General features: G+C 45.6%; 3 protein-coding genes across 3 annotated transcripts; 1 reads left to right on the top strand and 2 right to left on the bottom strand.

The window, feature by feature from the left end:
* The first annotated feature begins 588 nt into the window (after window positions 1–588).
* On the top strand, window positions 589–2249 carry hemk2 (HemK methyltransferase 2, ETF1 glutamine and histone H4 lysine). The gene is made up of 6 exons (XM_079186016.1): window positions 589–898; window positions 989–1075; window positions 1156–1246; window positions 1337–1420; window positions 1486–1627; window positions 1697–2249. The coding sequence occupies exons 1-6, from the start codon at window positions 762–764 to the stop codon at window positions 1801–1803; spliced, it is 648 nt and encodes a 215-aa protein (XP_079042142.1). The 5' UTR covers window positions 589–761; the 3' UTR covers window positions 1804–2249.
* A 22-nt stretch (window positions 2250–2271) lies between these two features.
* Window positions 2272–11366, bottom strand: gart (phosphoribosylglycinamide formyltransferase). The gene is made up of 22 exons (XM_079186015.1): window positions 11026–11366; window positions 9402–9551; window positions 9126–9221; window positions 8879–9053; window positions 8159–8270; window positions 7778–7846; window positions 7537–7662; window positions 7336–7423; window positions 7141–7226; window positions 6893–7061; window positions 6367–6598; window positions 5980–6074; window positions 5660–5769; window positions 4997–5195; window positions 4608–4859; window positions 4117–4269; window positions 3620–3823; window positions 3382–3534; window positions 3144–3274; window positions 2761–2902; window positions 2572–2687; window positions 2272–2477 (listed from the first exon to the last, which is right to left on the bottom strand). The coding sequence occupies exons 2-22, from the start codon at window positions 9544–9546 to the stop codon at window positions 2280–2282; spliced, it is 3051 nt and encodes a 1016-aa protein (XP_079042141.1). The 5' UTR covers window positions 9547–9551; window positions 11026–11366; the 3' UTR covers window positions 2272–2279.
* Window positions 11367–12885: 1519 nt separating this feature from the next.
* Window positions 12886–15139, bottom strand: LOC306715133 (uncharacterized protein). Its single transcript, XM_079185377.1, has 4 exons — window positions 14926–15139; window positions 13672–13938; window positions 13438–13590; window positions 12886–13344 (listed from the first exon to the last, which is right to left on the bottom strand). The coding sequence occupies exons 1-4, from the start codon at window positions 15125–15127 to the stop codon at window positions 13178–13180; spliced, it is 789 nt and encodes a 262-aa protein (XP_079041503.1). The 5' UTR covers window positions 15128–15139; the 3' UTR covers window positions 12886–13177.
* Between the last annotated feature and the right edge of the window lie 1429 nt (window positions 15140–16568).

The following is a 16568-nucleotide window of genomic DNA, read 5'->3' as shown; positions in this document are numbered from 1 at the left end:
TCATAGTATAGCATGTCGAAAAAAGTCTAAAACAGTCATAGTATAGCATGTCGAAAAATGTTAAAAACAGTCATAGTATAGCATGTCAAAAACACTCATAGTATAGCATGTCGAAAAATGTTAAAAACAGTCATAGTATAGCATGTCAAAAACACTCATAGTATAGCATGTTGAAAAATGTAAAAATAAAGTCATAGTATAGCATGTCGAAAAATAAACTCATAGTATATTATATTGAAAAATGTTATAATAAAGTCATAGTATAGCATGTCGACCTTATTATAACATTTTTCAACATGCTATACTATTATTTTTACTTTACTATTATACGACGACTTTTTTTCTGTTTTATCGACATGCTGTCTTGTTTTCTTTCATCGACATGCTTGTACTGTGACCTTTTTTATTATTTTAATTTAGCATTGAGTACTTCTGCAAGTACATTTTATTGACTGTACTTTCACATTTAAACTGAAGAGTTATAGAAAATCACTTTCCAAACACACCAAGCCCTCTTCCCCCCTCACCCCCAACAGCTGAGAACTAGTTAATGTACGTCATGGTGACGTAGGATGGGCTACACGGAAGTGGAACGTGACCGTGCTAGCTAACACATTTCAGCTAGCTACTCGCCTTTGATTCGCAACTTTTATGAATATCATACAAGCGTGTAACACACTGCAAAAGTCTACCAGCAACACTTACTAAATGGTGACGAGCACGTGCGGTCGGGTCGCGTGGCTGTTAACCGTGACGTGAACATGTCTTCGTGTTATCCCACACCAGTCTACTCACATGCTGGACGAGGAGACTTCCGAGAGGTTTACGAGCCGGCGGAAGACTCGTTCCTCTTGATTGACGCCCTGGAGAAAGACGCAGAGCTGCTGCAGCAGATGAGGTCAGACAATTTCCCCAAATCCGTCATATATTTACGTTAACGTTAGTTGGCCATATTTTCTGATTTTTTAAAAAACGTGCCTGTTTCCAGCCCGTGTGTGTGTTTGGAGGTGGGCAGTGGCTCCGGAGTGGTGTCAGCTTTTCTGGCATCGCTGGTTGGACCTTCTGCTCTATATCTGTGAGTTAAACACATTTTCCAAATGCATGGCAGAAAGGTTATTGGACAATCTTTAATATGTGCATGTGTTTCTCGTGCAGATGCACGGATGTGAATCCTGCAGCTGCGCAGTGCACAGCAAAGACAGCTTTCTGTAACAAGGCGTCACTGCAGCCTGTCATCACATCCTTGGTGAGACTCGGACGTTCACATTCCAGCTATTCACATGCTTCAAGTGCGAGGATTTGAATTGTAAAGACCGTTTTCCTCGCTCCCCTGTAGGTGGAGGGTCTTCTGCCCCGCTTAAGTGGGGAAGTGGATGTCCTCCTGTTCAACCCTCCCTATGTGGTCACGCCTTCAGAGGAGGTGATTCAGCAGGTTGTCTTCAGTTTACAGATGAGGAGCAGTTCATCACTGTGCTTTTCTTCCAGGTCGGCAGCTCCGGTCTAGAGGCTGCTTGGGCGGGCGGGAAGCGAGGGCGAGAGGTGACCGACAGATTTCTGCCTGTGGTAGCGCAGTTGCTCTCCAGTAAAGGCTTATTCTACCTCGTTACCATTGCTGAGAATGAGCCAGGTGAGTAGAATGATTGAGACCGTGCAGGAAACATTCTGGACAGTTCAGTGATTGTTCTTTTCTCACCAGAGGAGATCATCCGTTTTCTGGGCAAATGTGGCTTGAGGGGAGAGACGCGCATGTCGACCAGAGCTGGAAATGAGAGGCTGTCCGTCCTGCGCTTCCAAAGCAGCTAACGGTCACTTTTAAATCCCCTGAAAAGATTACAGGAACTCTTTTTTGCCATTCGGGATGCAGTAGTGTCTGCAAGTAAGGACAAATGCTGTAAAACTGTAAGATTCACCTGACAAGAAGGAATTGGTTGTCACCCAGACAGGTTTAATTATGTTTTAGTAACAGACATTCAGAAATTCATAATTATTAAGTACAATCAACATTCTTATTTAGGTTAATTCTAGTGCATCTCAAAAAAAAAAAAAAAAAAAAGGTAACATTGGAATGTAATTTTGTTTCAAGTATGATGCTTCACACAAAAAGTTGAAATGTTTCTATGTATGCTTGCAAGCTTTAAGCATCCCATTAAGAACTGGACATGACAATCAGAAGCACAAACAGTAAACAGTTCATATCTTCACCTTTGTGTCTCTTTTGTATTATATGAGAAGTTTTAGAAGTAAACTGTTAATGTAAGGCTGAACTGGATGTGTGGCTTTTAACTCTGGGAATTGGACTTCCAAGTGACGTGTCCGTCCTCTCGGAGCCGGACCGCGCCGCTGGCCACCAGCTCCAGAGCGGCGGGGAAGGCCCGGTGCTCGGCCTCTCGGATTCTGTCGCACAGACTCTCCTCCGTGTCGCTGCCCAGCACGGACACCGCCTCCTGCACGATGATGGCTCCTGCATCCACCTCTTCCTAAACACGGATGAACAAAACAAATAAAAAATAATAATTCAGGTATAGGGCTCTTTGTTTGATGTCTGGTGGTTCTACAGTTTGTCATACTTACTGCTACAAAGTGGACCGTGCAGCCAGTCACCCGCACCCCCGCCTGCAGAGCCTGCTTCTGGGCATTCACCCCCTTGAATGAGGGCAGCAGGGATGGATGGATGTTCAGAAGCTTTCCTGTAAGAATAACAAACAATGTATAACACCTTCATATGACCCACCAAATCATCATCATCTTATCTTTTCACACCGTTCCATTTCTTGACGAAGGTTCCTGTGAGGATCCTCATGAATCCAGCCAGACACACCAGCTCCACCCTAAATTCTTCCAGCACGCGATCAATTGTGCCATCAAACTCCGCTCGGCTCCCGTACTGTTTGTGGTCCACCACCTACGTCGGGGTCAGACACACAAACTCCATAAACATCATTTAGGCTTTTATTGTATAGTCCTGACTCAGTCTAATCTAAACGAGCCCTTCCACTCCGGTTTGAAATATATATCTGAAAGAGATGGGTTTTTAGTTTTGCATACTTTTGTCTCCTTACAAAAAAACATCCTGGTGCAGGTTTCTTTTATGTAAAGCACTTTGTCACAATGGCGCTGTACAAATAAATTATTCATATGTTCACCCGTGTCTGGATGCCGGCCAGCGAAGCTCTCTTCAGGCCCTGAACTCCAGGTCTGTTGGAGATGACCACCACGATCTCTGCAGAGCTGCATGGACGCTTGGCCTGCTCTATCAGTGCCTGTAAGTTGGTGCCTGGGACACAAACACCAGAAGGTTTTTAAGAAAGAAAGTCAATGTGTACTGTACAGATCTTTCCCAACATTTTGGAGGCTCTCCTATTTAATGCAACATAAACTCACCTGTGCCGGAGATGAGAACAGCCACCCTGGTCCTCTTGTGTGGCGTGTTGCTGTCGCAACCACTGTTCTGCTCGACACCCGACTCTCCGCTGGGGGCGGGCCCTGCATTCTGCAGACTGTGTTTCAGGTTGCGGACCACCACAGGTTCGGCCCCTGCATAAATAAACAACTTATTTTATGTCCATTTTATCAATTATATTGAAACAGTTTATTGCCTTTCCTCTCCAGTATCTCTCACCCTGGTGCTTGTGGGCCAACGAACCCACGATCCAGGCCTCTTCATGAGCTTGAAGCTGGCGTAGGACCCTCTGAGCATCCAGGGGGGAAACCACCAGCACGGCCCCCAGGCCACAGTTGAAGGTGCGGGCCATCTCCTCCTCGCTCAGACCCCCCTCCTTGTGGAGCCAGGAAAACACTGGAGGGACGCTCCATCGAGAGGCATCTGAGTCATGTCAGAAACACCAAGTGTGAATATTAATGAGGGAGAGCTGTGGCCTTAAATAACCACAACGTGACCGTTTCATTCTCCAGAGTGGAGGGAAACTGCTGAATGTGAAAAGAATGCTGTTTGCACAGAATAAAAGATGTTTGTACTGAGAACCGTCTTCATTCCTTTTTTGCGCCCTCTCACATAAGATCACCATAAAAACAGAATTGATATCCAAAACACAAGCCACCTCCCCACACTTCGTGTGCTTCATTTGACGATAAAGTGTCGGCGTGCTTTCATCTCACCTAAGTCGACTGCCAGCTCTTGGGGCAGCACCCGAGGGATGTTCTCCAGAAGCCCCCCCCCTGTGATGTGAGCGTAGGCTTTGACGGCGCCGCTGCGAAGGATCGGCAGCAGCAGGCGGCTGTAGATCTTTGTCGGAGTCAGCAAAACCTCGCCTGGAAGCAGAGTTAGTCACATGGTGGGCATTAAAAGGGTTAAACAGTTCAGGCCTGTAACTAATAATTACTTTCTTAACTAATTGTTTGGTCTGTAAAATGTGAATGTAAAGACAGAAAAAAACTCACATTAGAGAAGATGAAACTAGAGAATTTGGCATCTTTGTTAAAAATGACTGAAAATGATGAACGCTTACTCTTTACGCCACTAAAACTGCTCCTGTGGCGACCAATTGGTTCAGCAAAACAAGTAGTCTCTTTGAGGAACAGCTGTGCTTTGACTTAAATGCACACACACATAGACGGAGGGCACACTCGGGTCCACCTGTGTGACTTACCGACAGTCTGTCCCGACCTGCCAAAAGCAGCAGGGGAGCTGTAGCTGAGGTCGGCCCTCTCCAGGACTTTGCGGACCAGGCTGAAGCCGTTGCTGTGGACCCCAGAGGAGGCCAGTCCGATCAGCAGGTCCCCCTCTGCGATGTCCCCCAGCCTGGGCAGCAGAGCCCCGCGCTCCACCGCTCCAACACAGAACCCCGCCAGGTCGTACTCTCCTGGAGCGTAGACGCCCGGCATTTCTGCTGTCTCACCACCTGGACATTAAAAAGACACAGCACACTCAGCTCTACCGCCAAAGCAGGTAATATAGGACCTCTTTTGGAAGATAGGGACACCAAAATATGAATAAATAGACTGATGATCTCATAAACATCATCATCTCCTAACTCACCCAGTAGAGCGCAGCCGGACATCTCGCAGGCCTTAGCGATGCCGCCGACCACCGACGCGGCGACGTCCACGTCCAGGCTGCCGCAGGAGAAGTAGTCGAGGAAGAAAAGCGGCTCGGCGCCTTGAGCCAGCACATCGTTCACACACATGGCCACCAGGTCCTGACCCAGACCGCCGTGCTGCCCGCACGCCTGGGCAATCTGTGGACACATTTTTGGGGGAATTAAAGCAAAATACCTCTAGACTCACCAACAATGAGCTGAACCTGCTTCCATAAGTTCATGAAAGAATCCTGGATCTTTCACACTTTAAATGAATGAAATGTGGATGTGTTAAGGGGTTTTAAGAAGCTTTTGAATCGGTCTACAGATAAACTGTATGTGCATGTGTCCTGCTGCTCCAATACGTCCGAGCCAAATCTGGATCCAATTTTGAATTGTTATTTCTTGGCCGATCTGGCATCTACCAAAGCCAAATTGGAGAGAGTCGAGGGTTTTAGTACTTTCCTTTGATTCTCAGTTTTTCCAGGACTTTGAAATTACAACGAGTGCCACATATTTTAAACAGTGACAATAAATGACAGCAAAAGTTTGCATAATAAGCAAACCGTAGACAGTAGCTGGCAAATCTTCCATATTCTCTAATAAATGGGATGAAGTCACACCTTGAGTTTGGTCCCCACTCCGTCTGTCCCGGATACCAGGATCGGGTCGACAAAACCTGCAGCCTTCAGGTCAAACAGCCCAGCGAAACCTCCCAGTTCTGCATTACACCCTGGTGAGAACAAAATACCAACCACGGTCACGGTCACTGCTTCTTCTAATTTGCCTGAGTTTGTATTAGAGCTACTAAATTTATCCCAGCAAACACAGTGAACATGACAGCATTAACCACTACAATTACTAAAAATACAGCAATTTGTTTCCTAATGAGAAAATAGTTTCAGTATCAAACTATTTTCTTTGCTCATGAGAATGACCTTACCAGCGCGGGACGTTGCCTTGGCCAGAGGCTTGATCATGTCCACCAGCTTGTTTCCAGCAGCGATGTCCACTCCGCTGTCCTTATAGGTCAGACCTCTGTCAGAGACACAGAGACACCACTCACTCACCACGTTTACAGCTACCGGGAGGCTTCAATGTGTTAGAATCAGTGGGTTTCTGGTTGAGGACTTGATCATTTAAAGAAATACTAGGACACAAGTATATACAAATTAATGTTTATTAGTCATGAAGTTCTACATGATATACAGTATAAAAATGAACTTGACTACAAACTAAGAAAAAAAGTAATGTGAGCAAAAGCAATACAAAAGGGGATGTTTGGGTGTTTTAGTGCTTGTGTGCGAGCTTGTACCACTTTCACACACACCTGTGTTGGTTCAGGTGGGCGATGGCCCGGTGGGCGATGTCGCGGCGGTACACGGCACCCGGGAAGCCTACGGCCGCCGTGGCCTGATTGGCCGCCTGCAGGGCCGACTCCAGGGACGGCCTGACCGCAGTGACGGTGAGGACCCGCCCGCCGCTGGAGACCACGCCTCCCTCCTTCAGAGCTGTGCCGGCGTGGAAAACCTGCACCCCCGAGTCCTGGACCTGGGACAAGCCTGAGGATGAACACAGTTGTTAGTCTGGTGTCATCGATGGCTTGAAAATACCAAACACACAGAAAATAACGTTTATAAGGATTTACTCCAGAACTTTACTATTTAAAACATTGTGTGTAAGATTTTTATACTTTGTACATTGATATTTAAATGTCAAACAATGAATAGACAAAATAAGCTGCATTTATATATTCCATTCCTGCTTCTACTCTAAGAAAAAGCACATTTAGTGGAAGAAAAACTTGAAACAGAAATGTGATCTGAATCTATCTGCTGCGCTGCAGTGTCACGTACCTGTGATCTCTACTCCTTTCTTGTAGGAGCCGGGGTAACCGGCGCTGGCCATCACCACAGTGACTGCAGAGCTGTCCTGGTGCCACACGGGGGCGTTGGAGACCAGTTTACCGCTCACGGTGTTCAAGATCACTTCATACAGGTCGCTCTTCAGGAGGGGCAGCAGCACCTGAAGGAGGGTCAGTACATATTTGATGTTCATTTTAAGAGAAAATCCACTGACGGTCAAAGAAGTCAAAGAAACCCACCTGACACTCCGGGTCTCCGAAGCGACAGTTGAACTCGAGGACCTTTATTCCCTGCTTGGTCAACATCAGCCCTGCATACAGCACACCTGGAAATAAAAGAGAGGCTATATTTCATTAATGCTGCAAACTGCAAACAGAGGAATGGATGCAGGAGAGCTCTCTGGACTGCAGTGCAGACAGGACACGAGCACTTGCCCACGTATGGAGTTCCCTCCGCCCTCATCCCGTCCACAGTCTTCTGAAGGACAGTCTCTCTGATCTGCTGCAGCAGCTCCTGGCTCACCTGCACAGGACCGAGAGACACGAGTAGCGTGAAAGACGGCTGCACACAAGTGCTCATCGTCCTAAAAAGAGAACCAGAACAGAAGCAGCCTGGGAGGCAGAGGAAGCGTGTACCTGAGGGGTGGGGCAGTAGGCCCCCATGCCGCCGGTGTTGGGCCCCAGGTCGCCGTCCTGCAGCCTCTTGTGATCCTGCGCTGGAGGCATCGCAGACACCGAGGAGCCGTCAGTGAAGCACAGACACTACAAAACGAGGGGGAGAAGGGATAACATCCTGTCAGTTTTCATATAATTTATACAGAAAGGTACATTTGGTTCAATTCAGTTATGGATTTCACTAAAAAAAGCTTCAACTCACCGACACCTCCTCTCCCTCTAGCAGCTCCTCAACCACCACAGTGTCCCCTGCAGACCCGAAGGCTCGGTCCTGCAGTGCACAGCGCCACAGAAACACGTTAAACATGTAAAGTGCATGCATCAACTTTTACAATTCAATATATTGCAGTGAATATTAGATGGCTGGCTAGAAATAATATTCACTGCAGAATTGTATTATGTAGATACTCCAGCCAACAGAAGAAGGTGGTTTGAATCCACACACTGGTTGGGTGAAGCATACCGGCAAATTCTGTTCTAGTGGGACTGATCTGTGGTCAGCTGACTGATGACGACGGTGGGCTTTACTACACTCATTATACTTCCACTTCAGTAAAACATTTTGCTTTTCTTTCCTTCATACCTTCATGATGTCCATCACAGCCCGACAGGCCTCGTCCTGGTCTCCAGCCACAATGACTCCCTTCCCTGCTGCCAGCCCGCTGGCCTTCACCACCAGCGCCGGGAAGTCGGCCCTGGAGACCCCCAAACAATGAAGTGAACTCAGTAATGTGAACATCTTTTCACAGAAAGCACATCTGGACCAGATGCTGTAGCTCTGATATGAGCATTCTTTTGCGTGTGGACCATTTAACATTTGCAGTATTGTTTAATGGATGAAGGCCGGCGGAATATGGCAGCTGCTGCTCTGCTCAAGATGGTTAACATGAACAAAGAAAAGACTTTCAAAGAGTAGAGAGGACTTTTTGTTTTCCGTCTGTAAAAAGGTGCAACTCTTGTGGTGGATTGTGTGATTGTGTGAGGGTGCAGCCATCACATCTTAGATCACTAACTCATGAAACCATCTGAGGAACAAAACCTCAGGAGATATCATTCTCTCTCACGGTGCACATGTCTCGTGTTTAAATGAAAACAAAACGCCACAGCTTTGCTACTGGAAATGAAAACTGAATTAAAATATGGTGTTATTGATTCACAATAAACAGTGAAAAACATGCATTTGGCCCTTTGTTTCGTCTGCTAATTTACTATATCTATGATTTTACTGAAAAAAAGAAGTGTCTCTGTATGCTTTTCTTCATATAACCCGATCCACAGACAAACTTTGTCTCCGTCTACTAACGTGCGGATGTAGTTGCAGGCCTGCTGGGCGTCGGTGAAGGAGCCATAGCGGGCCGTGGGGATGCCGTGGCGCTCCATGAAGGCCTTGGAAAAGCTTTTGCTAGCCTCCAACTGGGCGGCTTTGGCAGACGGGCCGAAACAGGGCACTCCTGCCGCCGTCAGGTCGTCTGCCATACCTGCAAGAGACGTTCAAGCTCAGGGAAAGACGCTACGGAGAGAAGACGGTTTACATGATGGAGCTCACTTACCAGCTGCCAGCGGCACCTCAGGTCCGACCACAACCAGCCCCACATGGTGATCCTTACAGAACTGAGCCAGGATGGCGTGGTTACTCACCGATACCTCTGCATGGAGAGAGTGAGAGAGGAGGGATCATTTACACTCTCATTTCATGTTATTTCTCTCCTACAATATACTGCATTTTGTAACGAGCTTCAAGGTGCAACTCATGTTTTCGGCTCCATTTTTGGGGTATTTTAAAAAAAGAGAACACTCCACTAGAGAGCCTTGGTGTTGGCGTTTACCAGAGTTGCGGATCTTCCCACAGCCGGCCGTGCCTGCGTTGCCCGGGGCCACCAGGACTTGCTGAATCTGCGGCGATTGGGCCAGCTTCCAGGCCAGCGCGTGCTCCCGTCCACCACCGCCGACCACCAGCACCGTCTCTGCCATGGCGCCTGAGCAACGAGAAGAAGAAGAGAGCCCGGCATTTAGCAGGGCACTGAAACTGCTCACACCTTCGCAGCATTCTTCTGGAGAGCAGCCAGCGCGTCTCACTCGCCCTTTAACACGTCCTACAGTAGCCTTTTAATTGCATGCAAAGCTTGACCTATAACAAAAGGGGTTCCCTAAGCTGCGGCGAAGCGGTGACCTTTTCCGAGGCCCGGGGTCTTACATTATCTTGTAATGCCACGGTAACACGGAGCCAATCAATCGGAACAAAAACACAAGTCAACAATTAAAAAAAGGCATGGTCACCAGGCAAGGCCCAATCACCAGCAGCTGAGAACAGGGGCTCATTTGCATGGAAAAACAAAAGCCACTATCAGGTTGATGTACAGTTAACTACACACCTTCCTCAGACTGACTGCGGTCTCTCTGTTCTGTGAAGCTAGTGTTTCTATTTGCACATTAAATTGAAGCAGGAGGCTTTCGAATACCCTTTTTCTTATTTACTGATGATTGTTGTGTGATTCAATAATCAAGGATTTCACAAAGAAAGGTTCTTATCGCAGAGTGTCACACATAATAAATCCACTCAACAGAAACCAGAGTTCCTCACATTTAAATCAATGTCTCATCACTGGGATACCATCTGAAGGATCCGACTGTTTTGGGGATTATAATGTCCTGAAAAAAGAAGACCGACCGTATTCACGTACAGCACAAAATGTAATTTTAGAAAAAGCAATTCCAACTCAAGGAAATGGAATTGTACATTGAAAAAGACCCTTTGACCCCGATCCACTCCAACAAGCGTCAAACCAGCTCAATCTGCAGTGGCCTGTGTGTGCTACTATAGTGAAGACCTGCATGTGCAGATGCATCGTCCACAATCAGCCTTGAACACGACTGGGAGCAGACTCGGTACAAAGGGTTGAGTGTTGCACAGCGATGGCACATGCTCCACAATGAGTCAAATCACCGGCTTTGATTGAAATCACTCGGCTCATGTGACTCACATGTCAGGGAGCAAATCAAATGCAGGAGTCCAACAATGCAGGATCCTTTTAAACACCCTTCAACAACAATGTACAGCTGGAGGGTCCCTGATAACTTCATTGTACTTTTAACACTTATTATCATAACTCTGTACTCCACTGCAATTTCACTACTTAACAATCAACTAAAACTTCGGCTCACTTAATACAAGCTTCCACTCACAGTATGCATCGTCAATGTGTCTGCACATGCTGAAATTCACTGTACACTCACTCTACAGTTCAGCAGGATGGATGTGTCTACATCCTGAAGCAATGTATTCCAGTATCTGAAGGTTCACATTCAATGAATCACTACAGCTAACAATGTTTTTTTAAGTAGGAGTAAGATGCATTTGTTGTGCTGTTGCATGAAAACAAAGACTAACTTTTTTTCAGCAACATAAATCATTGTTGAAATGAACATCTGGCATGCTGCTTTGATACTCACCTGTGTGTTAGGGTCTCTGTGACGCAGGAAATAGCCGGAGCCCAGTTCAGGACAGCAGTCACAAGTGTCTCCTCTGCTTTCAGCCTGCGGACTGTGGATGTCAACTACGTTATCACCCCACACACACACACACACACAGACACACACACCACGTGGATCCAATAGAGCTGCTGAGGAGCGTGCGCAGACAAACGCTACGCAAAGTTAGTTAGAAGTGCTAAATAGCGTAGAAACAGTGGGTTTCGTCATCGTTTCCCGTTCTGGTCATGCGTGTCTTACCTTTATCTGCTGCCCAAACTCTGTTTTTAGGCAAGTTTCGGTAGCGGGTTGGGATTTTTCAACTTCCTCTGGGTGTAAGTCGAGTGCATTATGGGAATTGTAGTCGATTTGCAATAGCGGTTGTCGTGTCAAACCGTGAGCCAAACAGAACGGTCCACATTTCCACCTCGCCTTCAAAATAAATTCATGTTTGTCTTGTTGTTTATTTCCTCCTGTGGCACAATTTTATTTAAAATATATATTTAATTTATGTACAAAAAAATAAGAGCTACTGTAATCACAGGCATCCGCTGCTTTAAAATATATATTTAATTTATTTACAAAAAATAAAAGCTACTGTAATCACTGCGCTGCTTTTCAGGCAGAATGGGGCCGAGACACACTCATCACTGTGGTAGATATGAGTCACTGGTACTGACAAAAGCAGCGATGAAGAGTAACTAACTGCATGCACTAAAGTTCTCTACATAAGTATCATTTCAAGTTAATTTACTTGAGTATTTTTTGTGCTACTTTTTACTTCAACTCCCCTATATTCTCGAGGGAAATATTGCACTTAATACCCCCCCTCATTTACTTAGTTTCTACAAGTTCATTTACATACAAAACCTAACAGGAGCTTAGATAAATGCCATTATTAAAGTACATAAGTAGTTAAATTAGCCTCAACAACACTACTGCTACTTCCGGAACAGTATAGTAGTATTACTTCATGATACAACTTTTACTTAAGACATATCTGAATTGCAGTACTCATACTTGCAGTGGAGTGCTTTTGCTTAGTGGCATTGCTACTTCTCCTTAAATAGAGGATCTGAATTTAATCCAATAACCTTATAATTGATTTAAATTAACTTTATCTTATTCAGGCTGATTCAAATCCTAAGCCTAAAAGATTACAAATACATGCAACAATTGTATCCTACAACATACAGTACATTGGAAAAAATGGCCATCTTAACATATAATATAGAACTGACTTTAAGTGGGAAAACTGATGGATATTTGTTTAATTATCTAAGCACCCTGGCTGCAATGACTCCACCACCTTCAGCGCTCACTGTGGCCTTTAGAGCAATCAGATGAGTTTAGTCTGCTGATATAAGCTTCGGACCGTCAGCAATTACAGCGCTGAAATATAAGCTGGAGCTCTGCCATTTACTGCTTGAGAGAAATCAATACGTTCTGAAAGTCAATCCTAAAGTTAACTGTAAGGCGGTGTGAAGCAGCAGATGAGGGACAGTTCTGGCACAGCGAGCGATGATGGTCAGTACAGGACGACATGATGGCACGGATGGAGGAAAAAGAAGACGGCCAGCTTGCATGAACGCTCCTCTCATTATTTGAAACGTACTTAACTCAAGTAATGAACTCGCGCAAAACCGTAATCTAGAAACCTGTCACAGAGATGAACACGGATGACTGTGCTGGTGAAAATATTTGCAGCTGTTTGATGACAGCTGGCAAATGAAGCCCCACATGTGGGCACTTGATTCAAATGGTGCAGGAGGGTGATTCTGCAGTTTAGGTTAGAAAACAGATGTGTTAACAATGAGGATCAGCAATCCGGTTTTTGTGGTGCAAGGTTTTATAGTCCCTTCATAGCAGTAGCACACATATGTAATACATTCTTATACTGTGCAAATGTTTACGTAGTTCATGTGTCCAACATGCTATGTGCAACAGCTGCGTCATCAGTACACATACAAATATCTTGTGTTTTGTTGTAGCTCGCCCTCTCTTACTTTGTATCTCTCTTCCAGTCGTATCACCTCAGCAGGGTGGGTATCCGCTAATCCTCAACACTAGGATCAGTAAAATCTGTTTTCATGTCACATTAAAAAAGTCTTCAAGTCCACGAGTGGCAGTGCCGTCACAGCAAAGGGAGTTCAGGGGCATGGAGGAGTTCGCGTCCTAACGGTGACCCTCGCAGGGCGAACAGTGTGACGCCTGAGCTGTACGCTGCCGGGATCGTGATGTGTGCTAACTTGGGTCGATCTGGTTCCTGTTCCTCCTCGAGGGCCATCTGCCTCACTTGACCTAACAGGCAGAAAAATGGAATGAAAGCACTTTTAACGGGATGAAAAGTCGGCATAAATCTGCATAAATAAAACCCTAATTAACGGCTTCTACCCTCGATATCCAGGCCTTTCCACCGCGGGTCAGACCGACTCTTTGATAAACTGGACAGACAGCAATCTGGCGTCAGTCTCTGCAGGACATCTTCTCGACGAATCAGCAACACAGATTCGCTGCAGAGTCTCTGGTGCACCTCTTCCTCACTTCCTGAAAAAGTATATATATATATTTTATGTATAAAAGTCAGGAGAGATGATTCTCCTGAAAACGTTATTTGCCCTTACTCACCTTCAACTAAAGGATTGGTCATGAAAACAGCATGGGGTGCAACGCCAAATACCAGCTGATGGTGCCAGGCGTCCGGCACCTCCTCTCCCTCGGGCACGGCCAGCTGCATGTTCATGGTCGCGACGGGAATGGCGCCCTTTCGGATCCAGCGTGCGAGCCAGGGGATCAGTCTGACCCGCCGCCGGGGGTGAAAGTGGAAGAAGTGGCCTGCTACCTTCCCGTTACTGGCCTCCTGTGCTCCTTGGATGAGCTGAGAATGAGTCGCACCTAAAACAAATTACAATCTTTATTTTTTTCCCCCATCACCTGTCAGATCGTCCTAGAAATATAGCACCGTATTACACTTGTAGTGTGTCTAAGATCCAATGATTAAAGGTGTGTTTCTTTTCCATTTAGAGCCTCACGTGTGATGACAGCTGGAGCTAAGCGCCTGAGATGTCAATGCAAAAATTGTGTAACAGAGCTGAAAAAGTCAATTACAGTCGCTCCTCTGAGAAACATAAAACTCTTTGTCTAATTCAAGAGGGTACTTTTGAATTTGCCTGGTTGGCAGTGCAGCCAGCTGTCACGCTGGCAGGAAACCGCACTTATGGGTTGGAGACATTACGGAGCCCCATTCAGAGGGGGAGTTATTGTCTCCGCCAGCATCTGTGACACCTGAAATGTCTGTGGAGCCCAGTGAAGATATGCCACCTATGCACAGTCATGCTTTATGTGTGAATATCACATTAGCTGAAATGTCACAGGACAGTTTGGAGAGGGCCGCTTTGAGTGTTAAGTGTTTAAAGTGCAATATCTGATAATTTAGTGAAGTTCAGTCCTCTTTAGTCAAACGAATGTAATAAATCCTTTCAAGACATGCAATAAAATGTATGTCTAGCTTCAGCTTCCTCTTAAAAACGATGGCTTATTGTCATTCAGACATAGGTGTCTGTTACGTTACATTGCTGGTGTTTATGATTTCATTTTCTTCCAGATCAAAATGTGCATTTAATCTGTGTTCGTACTCTATTTTATACACAGACATTGTTATTTGTATAAAGTCATTTAGTGAAAGGAAGTACTCTGAAATAAAAGTATCAAAACTTCAAAACGTCACAGCTCCCAAAAGAGAACAGAGGTAACTCAAGTAAAGTACAAGTACCTTGAATATGTACTTAGGTGCAGTACTTGAGTTACATTCCACCACTGTAACAAAGATTGTGACTTATACAAGGGCCCACAGCTGGCTCTCCCCACCATCAGGACATTTACCGGCTTCACTCCGGGACAGCAGGTAGTCGGGCAGCAGGGACTCGTTCCTCCTCAGGCGGGTCTGCACGCAGCGGTCCGCTTCCTCAGGGGCCACATCCACGCCGAGGGCCTTCAGCACGTCCACCACAGCAGTGGCCCCGCAGGCTGACGCTCCTATCTGCAGGGTTTGCCTCTCCACAGCCTCCTGGTAGGACCACAGCATGGCTTCATCTGCTCCTGCCCCCTCCTCCTCCTCCTCCTCCTCCTCCTCCTCCTCCTCCTCCTCCTCCTCTTCTTCTTCTTCCTCCTCCTCCTCCTCCTCCTCTTCCTCCTCCTCCTCCTCCCCACCTCCATGGACCTGCTCACACTCTGGCTCCATGTGAGAGCCTCACCTAGTAAGACGGGGGTTGAGTTTGTACTTGTTCAGATTCAATTCAACAGGCCAGTTACGAAACCAAATGTTTTTATTTGAAGTGTACACTTTTAAATTCCACACACCTGTCTGCAACGACAGTTACATACGAGCTAAATGTCCCCACTTCAATGGTTCCAAACAGTTCATGTGTTGTGTGAAGCTACATTCCACTAGCCTCTGAATTCATTACTGTTGCGAATGATAACCCTGCTCGGTGAGATTTATGCCACCAAACGTCTTTATTGTTTAATCTGAATAATAAGCACGTGCACGTTTGTCTGTACAGTTATGATACATTTACAGTTTTAATAAATCACTTCTCACCATCTCCCGAGGAAGCAACCCGCAACGACACACAAACAAATGCAGTGCGCATGCTCAGACTACACGTGCTTGTGCTTCGGTGGTTTATCTACCGGTTGGACAGAGAAGCACAGTGGCAGCTAGCGCCCACTAGTGGTCGCGTCCGGTCATATAAAGAGAGAGAGAAGCACGGTGTACACATATGATACAGAAATATATCTGTACAGTATTTCATTTTAAATTAAAAAAAATGTAAACATATGATATAGAAACATATCTGAATAGTAATCAATTAAAAGTTCAAATAAATTACAAATATCTAAAGAATACATTACCATTCTCAAGTACAAATAAATGTGTATTGTTTGAAAAGAAGTTACATCTCAGAAATAATTTTTAAGGTTACGGTTATTTTATTTATAAGGCGGAAGTTGATGTGAGGTTAAAATATAAATAATGGTAAATAAATAGTATTTTTTAAATGTATTTCTAAAGTTTTAGGGTAAACTTTCATGTATGCAGGTGTTATAATATATATATTACTTTTTTACAAATAACAATAAGAATTTGGTTTCATAACATTCACAACCAAAATGGTTTTCCCTCTCGAGTACTGTTACCCCAAACTGTCCCCAAAAAGGTGATTAATTGAAGCACAAGTTAACTAATCTAAGTGTCCTGTCACAGTTTCCCATCGGGCCAAGAGATGTCAGTGTTGCTACATTGGAATACAGCAGAGTGCAGCATACATAAAGTGCATATGTATAATACGGTCACCATGGTTGATGCTTGGTGAAACAGCCTGCGGCGTGTTGCTGACGGCCACCTCCTCCTTTGTGTCGTGCAGAGGCATCACATCACATGACGGGGGGGCATCAGGGTGAAATATACAGAGGGCTGCAGACCTGGATTCCTAGGTTCTCCTGAGGCACAAAGGCTCTTCAAG

This window comes from Pholis gunnellus, assembly GCF_910591455.1.
Source record: "Pholis gunnellus genome assembly, chromosome: 24".
In the NCBI taxonomy this organism is placed as follows: domain Eukaryota; kingdom Metazoa; phylum Chordata; class Actinopteri; order Perciformes; family Pholidae; genus Pholis; species Pholis gunnellus.
This window is presented reverse-complemented; position numbering and strand designations above follow the sequence as displayed.

What these genes read in the sequence shown, in the direction of transcription:
- hemk2 (XM_079186016.1), top strand. Translation starts at nt 762, where the DNA reads ATGTCTTCGTGTTATCCCACACCAGTCTACTCACATGCTGGACGAGGA. An exon ending in AGCCTGTCATCACATCCTTG is followed by an intron (nt 1,247 to 1,336) that starts GTGAGACTCGGA and finishes GCTCCCCTGTAG; the next exon opens with GTGGAGGGTCTTCTGCCCCG. An exon ending in TGGTCACGCCTTCAGAGGAG is followed by an intron (nt 1,421 to 1,485) that starts GTGATTCAGCAG and finishes CTTTTCTTCCAG; the next exon opens with GTCGGCAGCTCCGGTCTAGA.
- gart (XM_079186015.1), bottom strand. Translation starts at nt 9,546, where the DNA reads ATGGCAGAGACGGTGCTGGTGGTCGGCGGTGGTGGACGGGAGCACGCG. An exon ending in CAAGGCAACGTCCCGCGCTG is followed by an intron (nt 5,770 to 5,979) that starts GTAAGGTCATTC and finishes TGTTCTCACCAG; the next exon opens with GGTGTAATGCAGAACTGGGA. An exon ending in CAGGTCGGGACAGACTGTCG is followed by an intron (nt 4,270 to 4,607) that starts GTAAGTCACACA and finishes CTCTGCTTCCAG; the next exon opens with GCGAGGTTTTGCTGACTCCG.
- LOC306715133 (XM_079185377.1), bottom strand. Translation starts at nt 15,127, where the DNA reads ATGCTGTGGTCCTACCAGGAGGCTGTGGAGAGGCAAACCCTGCAGATA. An exon ending in GCTGTCCCGGAGTGAAGCCG is followed by an intron (nt 13,939 to 14,925) that starts GTAAATGTCCTG and finishes AATTTGTTTTAG; the next exon opens with GTGCGACTCATTCTCAGCTC. An exon ending in GAAAGGCCTGGATATCGAGG is followed by an intron (nt 13,345 to 13,437) that starts GTAGAAGCCGTT and finishes TCTGCCTGTTAG; the next exon opens with GTCAAGTGAGGCAGATGGCC.